This window comes from Aricia agestis, chromosome Z (assembly GCF_905147365.1).
Source record: "Aricia agestis chromosome Z, ilAriAges1.1, whole genome shotgun sequence".
Taxonomy (NCBI): domain Eukaryota; kingdom Metazoa; phylum Arthropoda; class Insecta; order Lepidoptera; family Lycaenidae; genus Aricia; species Aricia agestis.
This window is the reverse complement of record NC_056428.1, coordinates 35,069,728-35,089,354: the sequence shown is the minus strand read 5'-3', so window position 1 is coordinate 35,089,354 and position 19,627 is coordinate 35,069,728. Positions and strand designations below refer to the sequence as shown.

The following is a 19,627-nucleotide window of genomic DNA, read 5'->3' as shown; positions in this document are numbered from 1 at the left end:
GCAAATTAACTAGGGCGACCATTAGCGTAATATGTAATTTGGGAGAATAGGAAAACTTTTTGTATTTTATTGAAAGATTATTCTCGGATTAAGTTTAAGGGGTGACCAAAAGTTTAATGCAAAATGTAAAAATAAAAAATTCTGAGGCGTGTTTTGTGACGGTCGCCGGCTGCTGCCGCAGCACAGTCACAGTTCTTACCTAACCTACTTTTGGACTTTTTGGATTGTGTTTGTTTTTGTTTTGGCGGGGGGCTGCACCGGGCAACCCCCGAGCCCCCCTTTTGTTTGATGACGGTCGCCGGCTGCTGCCGCAGCACGCTCGCTCGGCTCCCTCTGTGTTGTGGTCTAAGTTCTAACCTAACCTAACCAACTTTTGGACTTTCTGGATTGTGTTTGTTTTTGTTTTGACGGGGGGCTGTGCCCCCCGAACCCCCCTTTTTGGTGGGCTGCGTCCATCCATTTCATAATCCCGTAATTTCTCCTCGAATATTTGTTGAAATTTTGATTCACTCGTATGTGCCTCTACAACTTTTGTCTCTTTAATAACACTTGTAACTTTTATTAACTACTTTCTTTCCGAAAAACAACCACAAACACCAACAAACACCTGCTAGTTGACGCCATATTGTAAATAAAACGCACCTAGCGCCGCAGCGGTGCGCGCTGAACTACTTCAATTAGACGGCGGCTTTTGAATCAGCTGTAGTCTTGAACGTTTTGAGCGACTAAAATCCTACTTCCTACTAATATTATAAATCCGAAAGTTTGTTTGGATGTATGGATGTGTGGATGTATGGATGTTTGTTACTCTTTCACGCAAAAACTACTGAACGGATTTTAATGAAACTTTACAATAATATAGCTTATACATCAGAATAACACATATAGGCTACAATTTTAACCGACTTTCAAAATGGGGAAGGTGTTGTGTTCTTTTCTTATGTTCAATGATTACTCCGCCGTTTGTTAACCGATTTTCATGAATAAAATAATATCTTTTCTTATAATACAAAATGGGTTTTAAAAATTATTTAACAAATCTGAATTTATATGCATATTTATATTGGGGTACTTCTAGACCCCACGCGTGACGGAACGTTACCTAAAACAACGCGTGTACTTAAAGGTTAATATTATAAACCTGAAGTGTTTAGAGTATGTTTGCTTGAACGCACTTATCTCAGGAACTACTGGTCCGATTTAGAAACTTATTTCAGTGTTGGATAGAGCGCTAATTTATCGAGTAAGACAATAGGCTATATTATATTATATTTTCACGCTAAGACTAGTGCGACCGGAGAAACTCAGGAAAATGTGGGAAATACGTGGGAAATATTAGAAATTATGAATTACTGGAGCAATTTTTATGGCAATATTTGGCACAGATATAGAGTAGACCAAGTGAAGGGAGTAGGGATATAAGAGCTATTTTTTATGGGAAAATGTACGGTTTCCGTAAAATTCCTAATTTACGCGGGCGAAGCCGCGCGGGACATCTAGTATTCAATATAAAAGCTAGACGTGTGATTGAATGGCGTTGTTCAGTCAAAGGGCTAGCTGTTTGATTGAACGGCTATTTAAACCAGTCGGCTGCGACATTAATATAACGAAATAAACAGCAAGTGAACCAACATCTGCCGGCGGCAGCTTTTCGTAGAACTCATTAGTCATTACAAACAGAAATGCCCGGTTTCCTTTTCATAAAATGTAAAATTCTAGAAATCGATAGTGCATAGCGATGATTGCTTGCGTAAATTGCAGATATTGTTTTGCAGTACGTAATGCCCAATTGAGTTTCGGTATTATGGTGTATTGTTTCGGCTTAGGGGGGTATCATTGACATCTGAATATTCGAGGGGGTTCGGAGTGTTCGACATTCAGGCCGGCTGCGTCCTCGTTTTAGGTATTTAGTCTCCATACGTTTGTCACTGTCACTGAATACTGATTACTGCATGACTGCAATAGTACTGCATAAAATGCAATTGGAAGCAGAAGCATAGCGTGCCTTGGCGAGGTCTCATATAAAAATTTGTAAGGAGGCCCTAAAGAACGGTAACCTATGCACGTTGGCATGACATTGTCATTTTTAGTACTATCGATATTTTTACTAGGATTGTATATTTTGTAACTTCTGTTATTAATATTTTTGTTTACCTAAATGTATAACTAAGATTAGGTACTTAATTTTACTTATTCAGACTGTACATATTTTTTGTAAAGCAAAGAGACTTTGCCCAAAAAATACCCATAGTCGATTAAAATAATGTATGTAAGTACAGCAAAGTAGACCATAAATAGTATATTGAAAATATGCAATTATTTTATTTCAAAACCATAACCGAAACCGATAATTTGAAAAAATAAATCTGAGATACACAGTGTGGTATCTACTTCGAATTAACTAGTTACTTCCTTTGTTTTTGTGACCTTTCTCGTGAAAGCGATGTTTATAGACAGTAATGTACAATTAAATAGAGAAAAAAAATCGGCCAAGTCAGACTCGCGCACGAAGGAAGGGTTCCGTACCGTTATGGAGCGAAAGTAGGGGAAAAATTGTGTTTTTTTTTTGTGTAGGAGCCCTCTTTGAATCTTAATTTTCTTTTGTTTTTAGTATTTGTAGCTATAGCGGCAACAGATATACACAATCAGAAGATTTCAGAAGTCTAGCTATAGCAGTTCTTGAGTTACAGCCTGGAGACAGACAAACCTTTTTTACCCTTTAGGTACGAAACCCTAAAAAAGACTAAGTATACCAAAATATATATATTTAAAGAATAAACTAAATCACAAGTGGCTTCACTCTACATCCACTATCGGTTGTATCACGGGGAGTGCTCTAAGAAATTGTTCGTAATGATACCTCCTGCAACTTTTCGCCATCGCTCCACGCGAAAAATATACCATCCTCATCACTTTGATGAGTGGCAGTCGTCCATCGTGCGTTTTTGCGTAACTTTCTGCTGCGCACTGTAAAACTCAGAAATAAACTACCACTAGCAGTATTTTCAATACGACCTGCATACCTTCAAAGGCCGGCAACGTACTTGCAGTTTTCTAATGTTGCGAGTGTCCATGGGCGACAGTATAGTTGCTTACCATCAGGTGACCCGGTTGCTCGTTTGCCCCCTGCTTATTTAAAAAAAGGATTTCCAAGAATCTGGATTGAAGCCCTAATGGTTACTATGGTAAATAGGTTTAGGCTGCCGCACTACTCGCCACCTTATGTGAATGGCAGCCTTTCTAATGGGATCCATGAGGTGAACTCCTCGAAATTTATGCGACACGTGTATCGATAATGACCTTGTTATAAGTAATTTATACAAACATGTTGACTTAATAAGTTTTCACGAAAAATTGTTAGATCCAAAGTGAAGTTGAGCAGATAATTCCGAGTCTTTAAGGGTGAAGTCAAACGAGCTTAATTTTGTGAGACGTGAGTGGCAGAATTTCTGCCGCGTAAATATCTTTTCATACAAATCATTACTCACAAAATTACGGTCGTGTGAATCAAACAGGACTTTTGTATGAAACTGAATGTAGCAGAAATTCTGCCAGCTGAAATTATGCGACCCACAACTCACAAATTACGCTCGTTTTGCTTCATACTAAGTCAACGATGACGTCTTGTTGATTACAGAACCCTTACACGGAACCCTAACCAGCAGATTTTTTGCATATTGATAAGTTAATCCTACTAATATAAAGGCGAAAGTTTATGTATGTATGGATGTGTGTATGGATGTATGTATGGATGTTTGTTACTCTTTCACGCAAAAACTACTGAACAGATTTTAATGAAACCTTACAATTATAATATAGCTTATAAGTTATACATTAGAATAACACATAGGCTACAATTTTAACCAACTTTCAAAATGGAGGAGGTGTTATGTTCGTTTTGACTGTTCCGTACCCAGAACGGGACCCTATTAGTAACAACTATTTCGTTGTCTGTCCTCCTGTCCGTCTGTCTGTCTGTCTGTATGTCGCCAGGCTGTATCTCAAGAACCGCTATAGCTAGACTTCTGAAATTTTTACAGACTGTGTATATCTGTTGCCGCTATTATAAAAAATACTAAAAATATTAATATTAATATTTAAGGGGGGCTCCCATACAACAAACGTGATTTTTTGGCCCTTTTTGCTCGATATCAATAATGGCAACATGTAGGCACTTGAAATTTTCACAAAGGCTTTAGATAATATTAATATTCTTGATACTTTTCATAGTTTTTTATTATAATATATCACTTAAACCGCGGGTAACACCGCGGGGCCCAGCTAGTAGCTATATAATTTAAGAGTAACAACTAACATTGTCCTACAAATAGAACAATCCATATTATTTAAGGATCAAATCGAAATATTAAATCCTTTCTATCTCTGTTAGATAGTTTTCGCAGAGGAAATTGTTGTTCGTCTTATCAAAATGAAGCCATTTACGAAAAATTAGCTAGATAGTAACTAAAAAAAATGTTCTAGGGGACCGGACTAGTACTCGTAAAATCGGAAAATGTATAAAGTAAAGAAGGTTTTGGTGCTGAAAAATTGTCACTGTTTAACATTTAATAGTATTATAATACATATAGAAAAGGGTGGTAATGTGGCCCCCCACATGTTTATCAAGCATTATTTAAAAAATATAGGAGTCAGAAACCTAAAAAATCGGCCAAGTGCAAGTCGGACTCGCGCACGAAGGGTTCCGTACTATATCCGTTCCGTCTATCCGTTATAGAGCAAACATAGACCTAAAATTGTGTTTTTGTATGGGAGCCCCTCTTATTTTTTTATTTTATTTCAATATTATTCTTAAATATTGAAGTAGACATATAATTAAGGCCTTTGTGAAAATAGCAAGTGCCTACCTGTTGCCATTATTGATATCGAGCAAAAAAGGCCAGAAAAATCACGTTTGTTGTATGGGAGCTATGAGAGCCCCCTTTCAATATTAATTTTATTTTGTTTTTAGTATTTGTTGCTATAGTGGCAACAGATATACACAATCTGTGAAAATTTCAGAACTCTAGCTATAGCGGTTCTTGAGATACAGCCTGGTGACAGACAGACGGACAGACAGACGGATAGACAGACGTACAGACAGACATCGAACTCTCACAGGTCCCGTTTTCACCCTTTGGGTACGGAACCCTAAAAATACATTATGGGATTTCTTATTCATTTATTTAAACATTTCTTACTTAGGGAATAAATAAATTTCGTGCAGGATAATCGAAAGTTTTAATTGTACTTAATTAATCACATTGATTGGTATTTTGAGATCAAGTGATGGTCATTGGATCCTTAAATGTATTGCACAAGTGAAACTTAACGGCAAAAATCACAAATGTGTATGTAGTCACCTTCGGAGCCTCCACAGTCCACAGGCTACATAGCCCTTAAGTCAAAATTTTGATATTGTACCCATGGCTCTCCAGCTCTGTCATTGGAATAGATTGTGTCGCTGAACATACACGGTACGTCCGCGTTTTCAGGAACCATAATATTTGTATATATGAGTCGTCATAATTAGTATTTACGGCGTCTTCGTGAGTTTCAGAGCTAGTGCTGGATATTGTAGTGTCTCTCTGGCGTCAAAAGTCATTCCTACTACCGCTTTCTCCGTGGTGGTTACGTCTTCTACGTCATGAAACACTCTTAAATGTAATGGAAAACCAATGTGAGGGGGCCAAATTACAATTATTGCTTATATTTAAACAAACGTACCAAAATATAAGTTGGTTATTCAGCTATATCGTAACTACTAATATTCCGGTCTTGCTCCACTTTTTCAAAAATGCCATCCGTTTTGTCCGTAACAGGGCAACCAGAGCGACGTGCATCTTTGATATCAAAATTTCCGGATAGAAAACGCTAACACCAAATTTGCGCTACTTTCAGAGGTACTGCATTAGGTCCATTACATCACAAATTTTTTTCGCGGCTTGGGATGCATTTTTACAATTTTAAAATGTATCGAATTTCTTCATTAGAATCACTCATTTTAATAATAAGAAAAACTTATTTGGAGGTAGATACAAAGTGTAATGGACAAAGTTGTAGAGAATTTTATTAGCTTTTCTTATGTAGTACAATAAAATTTTGTACGAAGCACCGTTTTCGAAAATTAGGCAAAAAACCAAAAAACGGTCCTTATTTCCCCCTATCCCCTCCGGCTCACCTCGGAGGGGTCAGGGCTTTTAGTATATGTAGAAATTCTGACTACGGAACTTTGTTTGGAATAGTTAGGACTATTTCAAACAAAGTTCCGTAGTCAGAATTTCTGCTTTCGACTTTTCCAAGCACACTCCCTTTTTGAGCATTCATTTACTAGGCTACGAGTTACGACGGACGTCGTCGTCCCGTCAAATCTATGAAGTTCTGTTTGTCTATGACCTATGTCATAATATTATCACAATGTAATAAAATTTATTTATTATCATATACTACTGTTTTATTTAGATTAGATCTAAAGAGTGCACTATGAAAAAGTTGGAAAACTCTGAGAGAATTACAAGAGAATATTAAGTACTCCAAATCAGTAAAATTACTCACAGACATAGGTGGAAAGTTAGACGAAATGCCCAGAGATGTAATTTTCCTGACTAAATTAAAAACCAGTCTACCTGTAAATGTCATCAAAAAATTCACTCGGGATCTCGGCAGGGCTCTTTACAAACGAGCAATATTTTTCCTTTAATATGAGACCTCTGCCAATAAATTAATAGGGACAGTATGAATAAGTATAAGAAAAATATATGCTGTCAAAGGATTTAATCAAAGATTAGATTAGATGATATTACCCTATGGTCCCTCAGATAGGTAATTTGTAATAAAATCCCGACTTCCGAAAAAAAAATGCGACGATCTCTCCATGCTTATTAATTTGTATATAATAATATAATAACTTATTATATCAAACGTAATAAAAATACAGTTTAATTTTGCGTATTTTTAGTAAAAATTAAAAGAGACAGCCTATGAACGCCCGTCATTCGCAACAGGAGTATTATGTACATATTATATTGTAATATAACTAGACGTTCCGCGCGGCATTCCCACCTTCACGTGGTCAACTTCTTATCTGTGCCAAATAACAGAAAAATTGCTCCATACAAGGCGCAATTATTATTTAAAAAAAAAAAATTAAAACCGACTTCCAAGGTAAAAACAATAATAACATCTTTATAATATGAACTAAAAAGTATTAAATAACTAGCTGTTGCCCGCGACTTCGTCCGCGTGGTCTTTAGTTTATAGTAATTGACAATTATTGTTCCCGTACATCGATAGAGTCGTTTACGCGGAAATCAAAAAAGTATATTGTGTGGGAACCGCAATTTTTCTGGGACAAAAAACATTCCTTGTCCCAGATTCAAATTAGTATGTCCAATCTCCATGCCAAATTTCATCAAAATAGATTAAATAGTTTAGGCGAGAATCATAAAAGTTATTTTTTATCCCGGAAAATATGCGGGAACCGTATATTTTCCGGGATAAAAAGTATCCCTTGTCCTTTCCCGATACTGAAAGTATTGCCATACCAAATTTCATCAAAATAGATTGAATAGTTTAGGCGATAATCATAAAAGTTTATTGTGCGGAAACCGTATATTTACCGGGACAAAATTAGTATTCCCTGTCCTTTTCCGAGACTTAAAAGTCGTGTTCGTTTCGTTTTTCAATGCACATTGCGCATGCGCAAAGTTAAAAATTAGTGTCAGTGTGTCATGTTCTAAAATCTGACAGAAATTGTTAGTATTTTATTGGTATTTTAGAACATGACACTCAATTATGAAGTTGACAGTCAGCTGCCAAACTTTACGCGCAAATCATAAAAGTATATTGTGCAGTAACCGAACATTTTTCCAGGAAAAAAATGTATCCTATGTTCTTTTTCGGAACTCAAAGTATCTTTACCAAATTTCAGCAAAATGGGTCCAGCCGTTTACGCGTGATGTCGTGACCACGCGAAATATAACGTTCCGCGCAGCTTCGCCCGCGTAAATTAGATATTTCACAGACAAATTAGTCCACAAAAAGTAGCCTCCAAGTCTACTTCTTATCTGTGCCAAATAACAAAAAAATTGCTCCAGTAGTTCGTGAGATAAGCCCTTTCAAATAATTTCCCGCGTTTTTTTCCACATTTTCCTCTATTTCTTCGCTCCGCGTTAGCGTGATAAAATATAGCCTATAGCCTTTTTCGATAAATGGGCTATCTAATAACCCTATACTTACATATAGTTATCTCGTATCACTGTACGTTTAGCAATGATAATGATGATGCACTACCGCTGGCAATGGCGGCTGTACGCGTTTCACACAGGATGTGCACTCCAATAGTGTTAGCACGGCGACCAGCGGAAATGCGAAAGTATGGACAAACTGTGGAAATAAACCTAAGGTGCCGTTCCGATCTTTTTTCGTTCCGAAAAATTCAATTAAAATGCCACTTTATGACAGACTATAGTCACAAACTGTGGAGATAAACTTAAGGTGCCGTTCCGATCTTTTTTAGTTCCGAATAATTCAATTAAAAAGCCACTTTATGACAGACTGTAGTTCTAAAAATTCAAATAATATCCTACATTATGACATATACTATAGTGTGTCATAAAGTGGCATTTTAATTGAATTTTTCGGAACGAAAAAAGATCGGAACGGCACCTTAGGTTTATTTCCACAGTTTGTCCATACTTTCGCATTTCCGCTGGTCGCCGTGCTAACACTACAAGTCTCACAAACAAAGGATGGTGCTAAATGCTCGCCCCACTACGTCATTAGCCAGAGGATGTATCGGTGACGGTTGACTGACGTCTATTGAACTTACATGTCAAACGACAGTCGACAGCAAAGCGACCACTGATGCTTAATTACTTAAGCTTTAATCTACATACAGCCCATGTATTATACCGTATATAGCAAACGTGTATTGAAGTGCATTATAGAACTATTAGGCTTGATTAATATGCGCTAGCCCGAACGCGCGGTTTCGCGGCTACACTGCGAGATTATAATTCTTATGGATTTATTTAAATAGCAGTGCGGTCGAGCTGTCATTTTCTTATAATTTCGCGGTGTAGACGACAAACCGCGCCTTTGCGCCGCCGCATATAATTCAACCAGCCTAAGACCCAGTTTCATCAAGCAATGTTAAATAAATAATGGCTTGTTAAATTAGTTAACGGCCTGTTAGAGCTATCGAGCGTTCCACCATACGCTAATGTCATGTCAAATCGCCTAACACGGTGTTAAATTTTAATTCCTGCTGGGGAGGTCCGTTAAATATATAACAGGCCGTTATAATAGTCAAAACAACAACTTTCAAAGACAATATCCAATATCAATAAAAGAATCTGTTTTGACTTTTGAGTGTTTCCGCCATGTTTCGCCACATCCTTACATATTATTTATTATTTTTTATGTTATGCATAATTATTTATTTTCATTTTGTCAAAAATTCAGCCCTCGGATTTTCCTTGACATTGCAAATATACTGACTTGTATCAAAATTACCAAACCGAAATAAGTAAATAAAAGTTTGTATCATGATTCATGTTTTCAGCTTTGACGGATCATAATAATTATTAACCTGGTAAATTAAAAAGAACTGTTGTAGTGTAAGAAATGTATGCGATCAGTGATATTTTAATTTGGCCGCATTATCTACCAGATCTTACATCTTTAAACGAGTAATTCTTGTATATATGTATATATATATATACTTAATTGGAATCTCGGAATCGGCTCCAACGATTTTCATGAAATTTAGTATATAGGGGGTTTCGGGGGCGATAAATCGATCTAGCTAGAAATCATTTTTAGAAAATGTCATTTTATTCGTGTTTTATCGAATACCGAGCAAAGCTCGGTCAAATAGCTAGTGACGTATTATACGAATAAGGTGAAAATGACACATTGCAGCCAACATGTCGTATTAAACTTGTACATTGCAATTTCGTCGCCTTATAACAAGAACGAACGAATTGAATGTTATTCACTCGTTGTTCACTTGACATTGCATTTACTAATCCGCTGTTAAATTTTTACTGTGGGACATAAGTAATATTTTAACAGTCTGTTTAATTTTCCAAGGTCCGTTAAGTAATGCCTTGTTAGGATAGAGGTTTGGTGAAATTGGGTCTAACTCTCATACAGACCGCTCGAACATGGCTCCAGTTACTGTCATAAAATTATTTGACCTACCAAAGAGAATGTAATTATATACTACGTAATAATGTGACCTACGACGATTGATTAAAAATACGCCTTGTTTTGCTTTTCGTGGAATATATTTTTTTTAATTTTATAAGCGTAACTATTAATTATACTCCATTATACCGAAGTATCTTTTTACTTTACCAACGTATTTTAGACTTTAGGCGCATTCTATATTATATGCGTCCGCGCAATTGAGCGGTTGGCCGCTACACCGCTTTTATACAATACACCGCACGATCATAAGCCATTATTCGCATTATTATTAGTATATTCTGTGCCTGTACATGACGTTAAAATTGCTGGCATTTGACAACATTTAGATTAAAATTTAAAATTAATCAATAGTCAGTTAGTCACCTGTAACCAATTTTTTATGAATTTCTACTAGCGAATCTGTACTGACAAAATGATCTTTGTTCAAGATTCAAGTTAGTCCCATTCACACTTGTGTCTTGACACACTTTATCAATTTAGTTCCCTGTCTGAGTTATCTGAACTACTGAATTCCCTTTCAGATACATACAAGACAAAAAGAAGCTTCGGGAACAACTAATTACTGAGGAGCGGGAAGAGAAAAATCTGATCAAATCCCTCGATGAAAGGGGACAGCTTATTATAGAAATGAAAACCTCCTTACAACAGATTAATCACCTGCTCTCTAGTGTCGGTGAGACCATTATACCTTATTTTATTTGTCTTATAAACATTAATCATTATATAAGTACATATTTTTAATTAAAATATAAGTAATATTAACTTTCTATCTGTTAGCTCTTCACTATTAAACCGCTTTTAATATTTGAAATGTAATCATTTTATTTACTTAACCTTTTAAAAATAAGACTCAACAGCTTAGTCCACACTGTGCCTTTTTCTGTTCGTCAAGGGCATGCGTTATAGTGCAGTCAACAGCGAACGTGAGGCATGCCCGCGGCCGAGACGCATGCCCTCTTGACTTCTGAGTTCTGACCGTATCCAAAACTTAAAAAATGACAATATTGGCGTTACGTTCCTTGACGCATTCAATTATTGAATGCGCCAATATGAAAGTTGATGACGAAAATTGAAGATGAAAGCGCACTGTGTGGACATAGCTATTCAACGCTTAGCAACTAATGGACGCAGCGCTGCGTCGACGCAACACTGACGCAACGCGCCGTGTGGACTGGCTTTAAGGCACTTTACTAAGGGTTAATTTATAATAGCGCAAAGTCGAAGCGAAGCGAATTCCTGAAAACTGAACACAGAAAATTGAACCTTAACTCCAGAGCATAACGCATACATTGCTTCTGCGAGGCCAATCAGCGTTGGTCGGGCGCATTCACGCGAATTCGCGCGGATGCGCGCGCTGTTTTAAATTCTCAGAAGTAATAAAGTGCGTTAACGCTTTGGTGTTAAGGTTGAATTTGTAATGTTCAGTTTTAATAATTCGCTTCGATGCGCTTCGACTCTGCACTAGTATAAATTGGCCCTTAGACGATCGTGTCATATAATATGATATTATAACATATTATAGCTCGATGGCTCGAGGCATGTCACACCTAATATATATTCTGTGACCAAGTTTAACATTTCATAAATCATAAAATATAGGTACTTCCGACTGCATTTTATAATCCACTTTGTTCTTCTACATTTTTCTATGTAGCCTTCTATTCATCTTGGCATTCAGAAACTCGTAAGCAAGAGTTGTATCAATTAAAACATGGATTAGGCGCCTCCGGCAGAATTAGGTTTTGTTTCGGTCTTTTTAACCCCCGACAAAAAAGAGGGGTGTTATAAGTTTGACGTGTCTGTCTGTCGGTCTGTCTGTCTGTCTGTCTGTCTGTGGCATCGTAGCATCCAAACGGGTGGACCAATTTTGATCTAGTTTTTTTTGTTTGAAAGCTGACTTAATTGAGAATGTTCTTAGCTATAGTTCATCATGATCAGCCTGCTCCGTGCTGAAAAATCGCGGTTCATCTGGTTCGTGAAGGGCCGATTAGCAACTTGCAGTCGTTTGGTGGGCTTTATTGCATTCTACTTCGTGACGTTTATGAATATTTACACATTAATGGAAAGTTGACCTGGTGCTGCAGCATCACCTGGTAATCAATAGGATACCCAACTCCTCACCAACTTAGAGCATTTTAATTGCGACAACTAGTAAGACGTAGATAATCAATAAATTTTTGCATGCTGCTGCTGCAGCATCACCTGGATTCTATAGGAGCCGAGTCCATATGGAGCTAAGTGGAGGTTTCATGTTTGGACTCATATTGACGACCTCATCCAAAAGGACATTCCTAGATGGTATTCATTGGGATATAATATGATCCTGTTGATAGGAATTATTCTGCACTATAACCAACACAACGACGGGTGCAAAGTAAAAAGAGTCATCTACAAAACAGCTACTTTTCAGGAGAGCGCATAATAGGAAAAAATGCTCCCATTTTGTCAATTTCCAATCAAATTTATTGAAATTTTCATCGTTGTTTCATTATTTATAAATTAATCTACATGTATATTTAATTTCTTCTATTTATGTTTAATTTACGAGATATTGTAGTTGTCTGCATCTACATTGCGCTTGAAAATATGACAACTGAGTTAACTACCACTTGGTCGTTTCTACGTGGGAATTAAAAATTATATTTATTAAAGTATTTTTACCGATTACTAGTGCGATTATCAGTACCTACGTAAAGTGTAACACTTAATATTATTAAAATATGTAGTTAATGCCCGTTTTACACGTTAAAAACATTAAGTTCAGAACATAATTGCGTAGATATATTTTTCTACGTTGTCGATTCGGTGCAAGGTGCACGATTTAGAAGGAAGTTAAAATATGAAATACTAGCTTTTGCTCGCGGCTTCGCTCGCGTGGAATTTGAAAATCGCGTAAAATGCAAATATTCCTGTAAGCTCCCTTAGAAACATGATGTTATTCCAAGACCAAAAGTAGCCTAGTAACATAGGCGGTTTCATCTTTTCAAATAAGTTTATGCCAAAAAACAATACGATTAGTTTCTTAGTTAGAGCGTGAAGGAAGGACAAACAAACAAATAAATAAATTAATAAACAAACATACTTTCCCATTTTAATATTAGTTTGGATAAATTTATTTATTTTTTTAATTTTTAATTACTTTAAAACTAATTTAAAAAGTATTCAGTATCATTATCAGTACAGGAACTATATTGTAAATTATTATAATTTAGGCAGAGGCTTATTACGAGTAAGTCTTTGTACTTGGCACTTGTGAATTGTGATCATGATGTGTTCATTATAACATCATAAGCATCGCCGGACGTTTTACACCATCGGAGGGATGTATACGATTCTTCAGAACACAAAATGAAATTTTATTTCAACTATTTCTCAATTGCTTTTCATGATCACAGAGATCCTAAAACCGGTCAAAGATAAGTTAAAAGGAAAACTTCGCGAGATATTTTTGCGCTACAGTTAAACTTGCAAATGCCGGAATATGATGTTTTGCATATTTTGTTTACCTAAATTTTGTCGTAATTTACGTCATGTGTCAATACACGTGTCTTTATTTCTCAATCGCCTTTTCTTTAGATCAATACTGAACTGACGTCTTTTTCTACCGTTTAACGAGGAAGGCGTAGAATATTCACTTGATGCCTCCACTGTCGAAGAAGTATCAATGGTGTTGTCTTTAGAAGATTCACAGTTTGAGAGGGATAATATACTCGATGGCTCGATATATGAGTTAATAAACTCAAGCAGGTCATAGATTATATGAGATCAAACTATCTGTTTAATAAAAAAGACATAATATTTTGATCTAATACTGATAATGGACGCGGCGGACTTGAAGTGATGAATTGTATTCTGAGGGCGTTGGCGTATTTAATAATTTGCTTAGATCGACATCCAAATTTTCAAAATCATTTTATATTTTAGACTGAGAGTGAACTGGTGTGACTGGCCCAGAGTATTCAAATCATGGGGACTTATCTTACGAAGTTAACTTATATTCATTTGTATTCATCGCTGATACATCAAGGTTTTCTATAGAAGTTCAATAATTCTTCATCGGGCAACACAGTATTTTGCTCGATAAATCTATCGTTTATGTTCTGGAAACTTTCAACTTCTTTAAAAAGTTGTTTTGGACTTTCTGAACATGAAACAACAGTAAAAAATAACAGAAAGAAATTAGAAGTCAATTAATATAATAACAATAAGAATTAACATAGAAAGGTACTCATAAACATAACAAACAATACTAATTTACAAAAGTAAATTGAGACATCTAAATCACAATCGCAACGTAGAAAAAGCTATATGGCAGATAGCCGCTTATGCCGCATAACATTAACCCCGCGCGTCCCGCGTATAGACGATCAGCGGTAGTTATCCGCATCTACGTCGTGCAATTTCACAAAACAGGAGTAGATGTCTTCTTTTACGTGACAAAAGTACCAGAAATAAGGTGATATTTGAATTTTTGTTTTTGTTATGTTGTAGAACATGATATTTTAAGCTAGTTTCTACAAAAAAACGAAAAACTCAAAATTGCAGATGACTTTTTTTACTTTGCACCCGTCGACAAGTTTAAAAAGCATGAAATAAAATAAAATTAATAAATTAAAAAAAAAATCCCCGCCAAACAACTTTAAAAAGTAATGAAATAATATATTTTACTGGCTTTAAGTTTAAATAATTCCTAAGTGTAAAGTGATATTTTAGTCCATAATTGTTGTCAAGGTGTGTCGGAGGACCGCTAATGTAGATGTTTGATTTCACATAACATTATAGTTTAAGGGTCAGTTTTCAGCAAACCAAATCGAGACAATCAGTGACATGGCGATACGAAATGCAGAAGACACTGTTGGCGGTCCCCCGACACACCGTGACAACAATTATGGACTAAAATATTACATTACACTTAGGAATTATTTAAACTTAAAGTCAGTAAAATATATTTTTTCATTACTTTTTAAAGTTGGCGGGGGTTTTTTTAATTAGTTAAAATTGTTTTGCAGTCGGGTTTTTTTTTTAATTTTTGAATTCATTTATTTTATTGGCGACTTTTTAGTTTGTAGTCATCTAATCATTTCGACAATCAATCTAAGGTTTTTTTTATTACTTATTTATCGTTCTATTTAATATTAAAACTGCAAGTTATATACATATTTAGAATCAGTGTTTAAAATCCTTCATTTTGATACCACACTCGATATGCTTAGTAGAATTTTTATTTTTTTATCTCACATGACTCACATCATGCCGTCTAAAATCCGCCATTTTGTTTTTTTTAATGTCACCTATTTAAGAACACTTGGGATATTAAGACAAATCTAGCGATACCTCAAAAATCCACTTAGCGGTTCTGAAGATACGAGGTAATAAAAAATATCACAATTCACAAACATACAAGATACGCGCTAAAATCATAACCCTCCTGACAGTCGGGTAAAAAGTAGATGTTGTCCGATTCTCAGCGGTCAACCCTAGCCGATATGCTCGCTAAGATTCACGAAAATCGGTCGAGCCGTTTCAGAGGAGTTTAATTAGCCAATTACGCACACCGTGACACGAAAATTTTATATATTACTCAGATGTAAGATGAATATTAATTAACAATTATTGTTGTGTTGTTAGGTACTCCAAATGTTCAAAAAAAACAAGGACCACCACCCTCTTTTAAACAAGCTCTGGATTTGCCAGACAGTTTCACGCAAAAAGTACCTGAAGTGGAGGCAGATTGTAAGTTGTCAAAACCTTCCCTTAGATGAAAGTTGAAACACTTTTTAGTTAGTTAAAGGTTGGACTAATTTATTCATTTAAGGTTAGCCCTTTTGATGAAAATAATGTTTTATGTTGTTTTATTCAAATATTAAAGACGTATATTATTGAACTTTATAGAATATAGATTAATCTTTGTTTGATCTCTAGAAGCGCTAATTTTAAATGTAAAAAGTATATGTAATTTTGTGACTTGTCTCGTAGTATGCGCCATATTTTATAAACGGACACAACGTACTTAGCACAACTGTTTTCAAATCAAGAATTTTTTAACGAATTTTTGGGTCCAAAGTTTTAAACTCGCATCATGGACACAACATTTTCTTTTTTTCAGTGGACAAATTACTGTCGGTTGCTCGTCAGAAACTAAATGTGCTGGTGCAAGCGGCGTCTAAGATAGAGATGACTGATACGACTAGAGCGAACGCCAATCTATTCTACCATAATACCCTTTCCAAGTACATGAAGGACAATTTCAAGGAAGACGTCGTTGCAGAAGCTGGTATTAATATAATATTATGTACTAACATTATGAATACGTATGTTACTCTGTCTGTGACTTTTTTTACGCTTTAACCGCTTAAGTCTTAACCGATGTAAATAAAAGGAATTAGTTTCCATCGAGGCAAATGTACCAGTCAGCCAGCCGTCATGTTATAACGATATTACGACCTCTGTGGCTCAGTTGGTAGCGCGTCGGTAGCGCAAGTCGAGGGTCGCGGGTTCGAATCCCGCCGACGGAACAAAAAGTTTTGTTCTTCTGGATCTTGGATGTGTATTAAATATATGTACGATATAATAAAAATCTTAAGTATATGTGTAATATATTTCCGTTGTCTGGTACCCGTAACACAAGTCCTTCAGGTACTACGAGTAATAGCACGGGGCCAGACTGACGTGGTGTGAATTGTAAAGCGTCCATAGATATTATTATTATTATTACGATAATGTCGATTTCAATTAAATTATCAATCGTAAAAGCACATTCAAGAGTTTCTTAGAAATACTCAAAGCAACCAGCCTTATTACACAAATTGAATTTCTGAAACTCTGCAGCTTTCGTACTAAGTAATTAATAACTTGGGCAACTAGAAACAGAATTTGGTCTAGCCGGTGTAGGTTTGGTCTGCGGTCTTCAATTACTGGATTTATTACGATGATACTGCAGTGGTCACAACGCTTCTTTGATCGTAAACGGATTATCTTATAGGTCAGGCTGGGCTTAGGGCTCATACGGAGGACGCAATCGGAATAGAATTTGAGATCATCCAAATTAATATTATGAATGCTAAAGTGTGTCTGTCTGCCTGTCTGTCTGTTATCTGTTCATGCCTAAACCGCAGAACTGATTGTTCTAAAATTTTGGTATGGTGATAATTTGAGACTTGATACCGGGAAACCGGAAAGGAAATAGGAAACTCCCTTTTAAAATGATTAAAGCCAACTTGTGAAGTCTTTAACTGTTAATTAAATGAATTCCCAAGTCATTAAATCAAATAGCAGATTCAAGCAGAATATGACTGCGACATATGCCTACAGGGTGAAACAAAACCAGGTGATAATACTTTAGGGTGTGAACTGTGTAGTACGTGTTCCTCGTAGAGAATTCGCGGTGAAATTAGCAGCGCTGAAAGGCTACTTTTTTTTTGTTTTGTATGGGCAAGCGCCCCAGCGCGAGGAGTTTTCGCCTACGAATAATAAAAACTAAGGAAAAGTAACTTCGTCAAAAAACATGCTCCACAATACTTGTCAAAAAAGTGTACCTTAGGTACACATTTCAATACATTTGTAATATTTAGGTGACCTTGAGCGGTACTAGGCTCACGTTACATGACAGATCAAAAGGAACCAACGGTAATAGTATGGGAGTTACGATTCCTTAGTTTTTATTATTCGTAGGTTTTCGCATACAAAAGTTTAAAAATAGTTGCTCTTTCAGCGCTTCTACTTTCACAATGAAATCCATACAGGGGACTCATACACACCCAAAATTATTATCACTTAATTTTGATACACCTTGTACAATTTTACAAGGCGCAGGTTCGGCCTCATATGCAATGTTGTTCTCATCTCTGGGCAGGAGCGCCAAAATACCAACTGCTCCCTCTGAATTGTATCCAACGAAGGGCCGCTCGAATTGTTGACTGCCATAGCGTTTCAAACAGCTTCGACCCCTTGGAGTGCTCTGAGGAATTGTTCGGAATCATACCACCTGCAACTTTTCCCCAAAATATATACCATCCTCATCACCTTGATAAGTGGCACTCTTCCACCCTGCGTTTCTCGCGTAACTTTCTGCACACGCACTGTAAAACTCTGGAACGAACTTTCACCAGCAGTATTTCCGGACCTATACGACCTGCAAACCTTCAAGAAAAGAGCGTATTCCCTCTTAAAAGGCCGGCAACGCACCTGCAGCTCTTTTGATGTTCCGAGTGTCCATGGGCGACGGTAGTTGCTTCCCATCAGGTGACCCTTTTGCTCGTTTGCCCCCTTATTTTATTTAAAAAAAAAAGCATCGCGGTTGTGTGTGTGAGCCCTTAGTGCAGCAATATAGACATAGCCGGATTCAATCGCTCCCCTCGCTATCGTCTATGACAGATTCAATACTGTATTGGCATTGCAATTAGCAGTATTGTATACAATAAGCAGTATTGGCAATTATAGCAATTGCCAATACTGCTTACATTTGATCACAGACTTACAACTGACTTTACTCAGTGCGTGATACAATTATGAATGTATACTTATTACTAAAATTATTGCACTTCTATTGGGTAGGAAATAGGTTGGTAAACTACTCTCACTTATAGTGAAGTCTAAATTACCACTAAATCTATATTTTATTTAAATCTATTACTTTCTTAGGTTTTCTCACAACCGTTTTTGGTAGACATTTGCGCTTAAATATTATGTCTTCTCAGAAATTTCGTAAAACTAATATTATACTATAGGTCATGGGCGTACCGAGGGGGGGGGGGCAGGGGGGGGGGCAGCTGCCCCCCCTGGATCATGTTGACGTCCCTACTAAGTATATTATCTATAACGCCTCCGTGGTCTAGTGGTATAGAGCGCGGCTCTTGATTCGGAGGTCGTGGGTTCGATTCCCGCGTTGGAAACATGTTATTTCCAAGTTTGGTTAGGACAATGCAGGCTGATCACCTGATTGTCTGACAAGTAAGATGATCCATGCGTCGGATGGGCATGTAAAAAGTCGGTCCTGCGCCTGATCTCTCGCCGGTCGTGTCGGTCTTCCGTCCCACTGGGTTATGAGAGTAAAGGAATAGAGAGTGCTCTTGTGTACTGCGCACACACTTGGGCACTATAAAATTACTCCTGCGTAGCTGGCCTGGTTTCAATGAAACCGGCCACCGTCACCGAAACCGGTGTAGGAGCTATTATTATTATTATTATTATTATCTAGTACTTTCATCTATAAAAATAACGAATTCTTGGCATTTGTTTGAAATACAACTAAAAATTACTAAATCTGATTTGCCCCCCCCCCTGGCCGAGAATCTGCGTAATTTGCCCCTCCCTGGCCAAGAACCTGGGTAATTTGCCCCTCCCTGGCCCAGAACCTGGGTACGCCCATGCTATAGGTACTAAATAAATAACCAGCTACACCTTTCGCAATGAAATA

At 36.7% G+C, this 19,627-nt stretch overlaps 1 protein-coding gene across 1 annotated transcript in view; it reads left to right on the top strand.

Moving 5' to 3' along the window:
• LOC121739282 (eukaryotic translation initiation factor 3 subunit A) overlaps window positions 1–19,627 on the top strand; it is a 56,092-nt gene that overhangs the window by 33,203 nt on the left and 3,262 nt on the right. Inside the window, exons 8-10 of the mRNA XM_042131649.1 lie at window positions 10,734–10,885; window positions 15,841–15,945; window positions 16,319–16,486. Coding sequence (XP_041987583.1) covers window positions 10,734–10,885; window positions 15,841–15,945; window positions 16,319–16,486 — 425 coding nt within the window. The remainder of the gene's footprint in view (window positions 1–10,733; window positions 10,886–15,840; window positions 15,946–16,318; window positions 16,487–19,627) is intronic.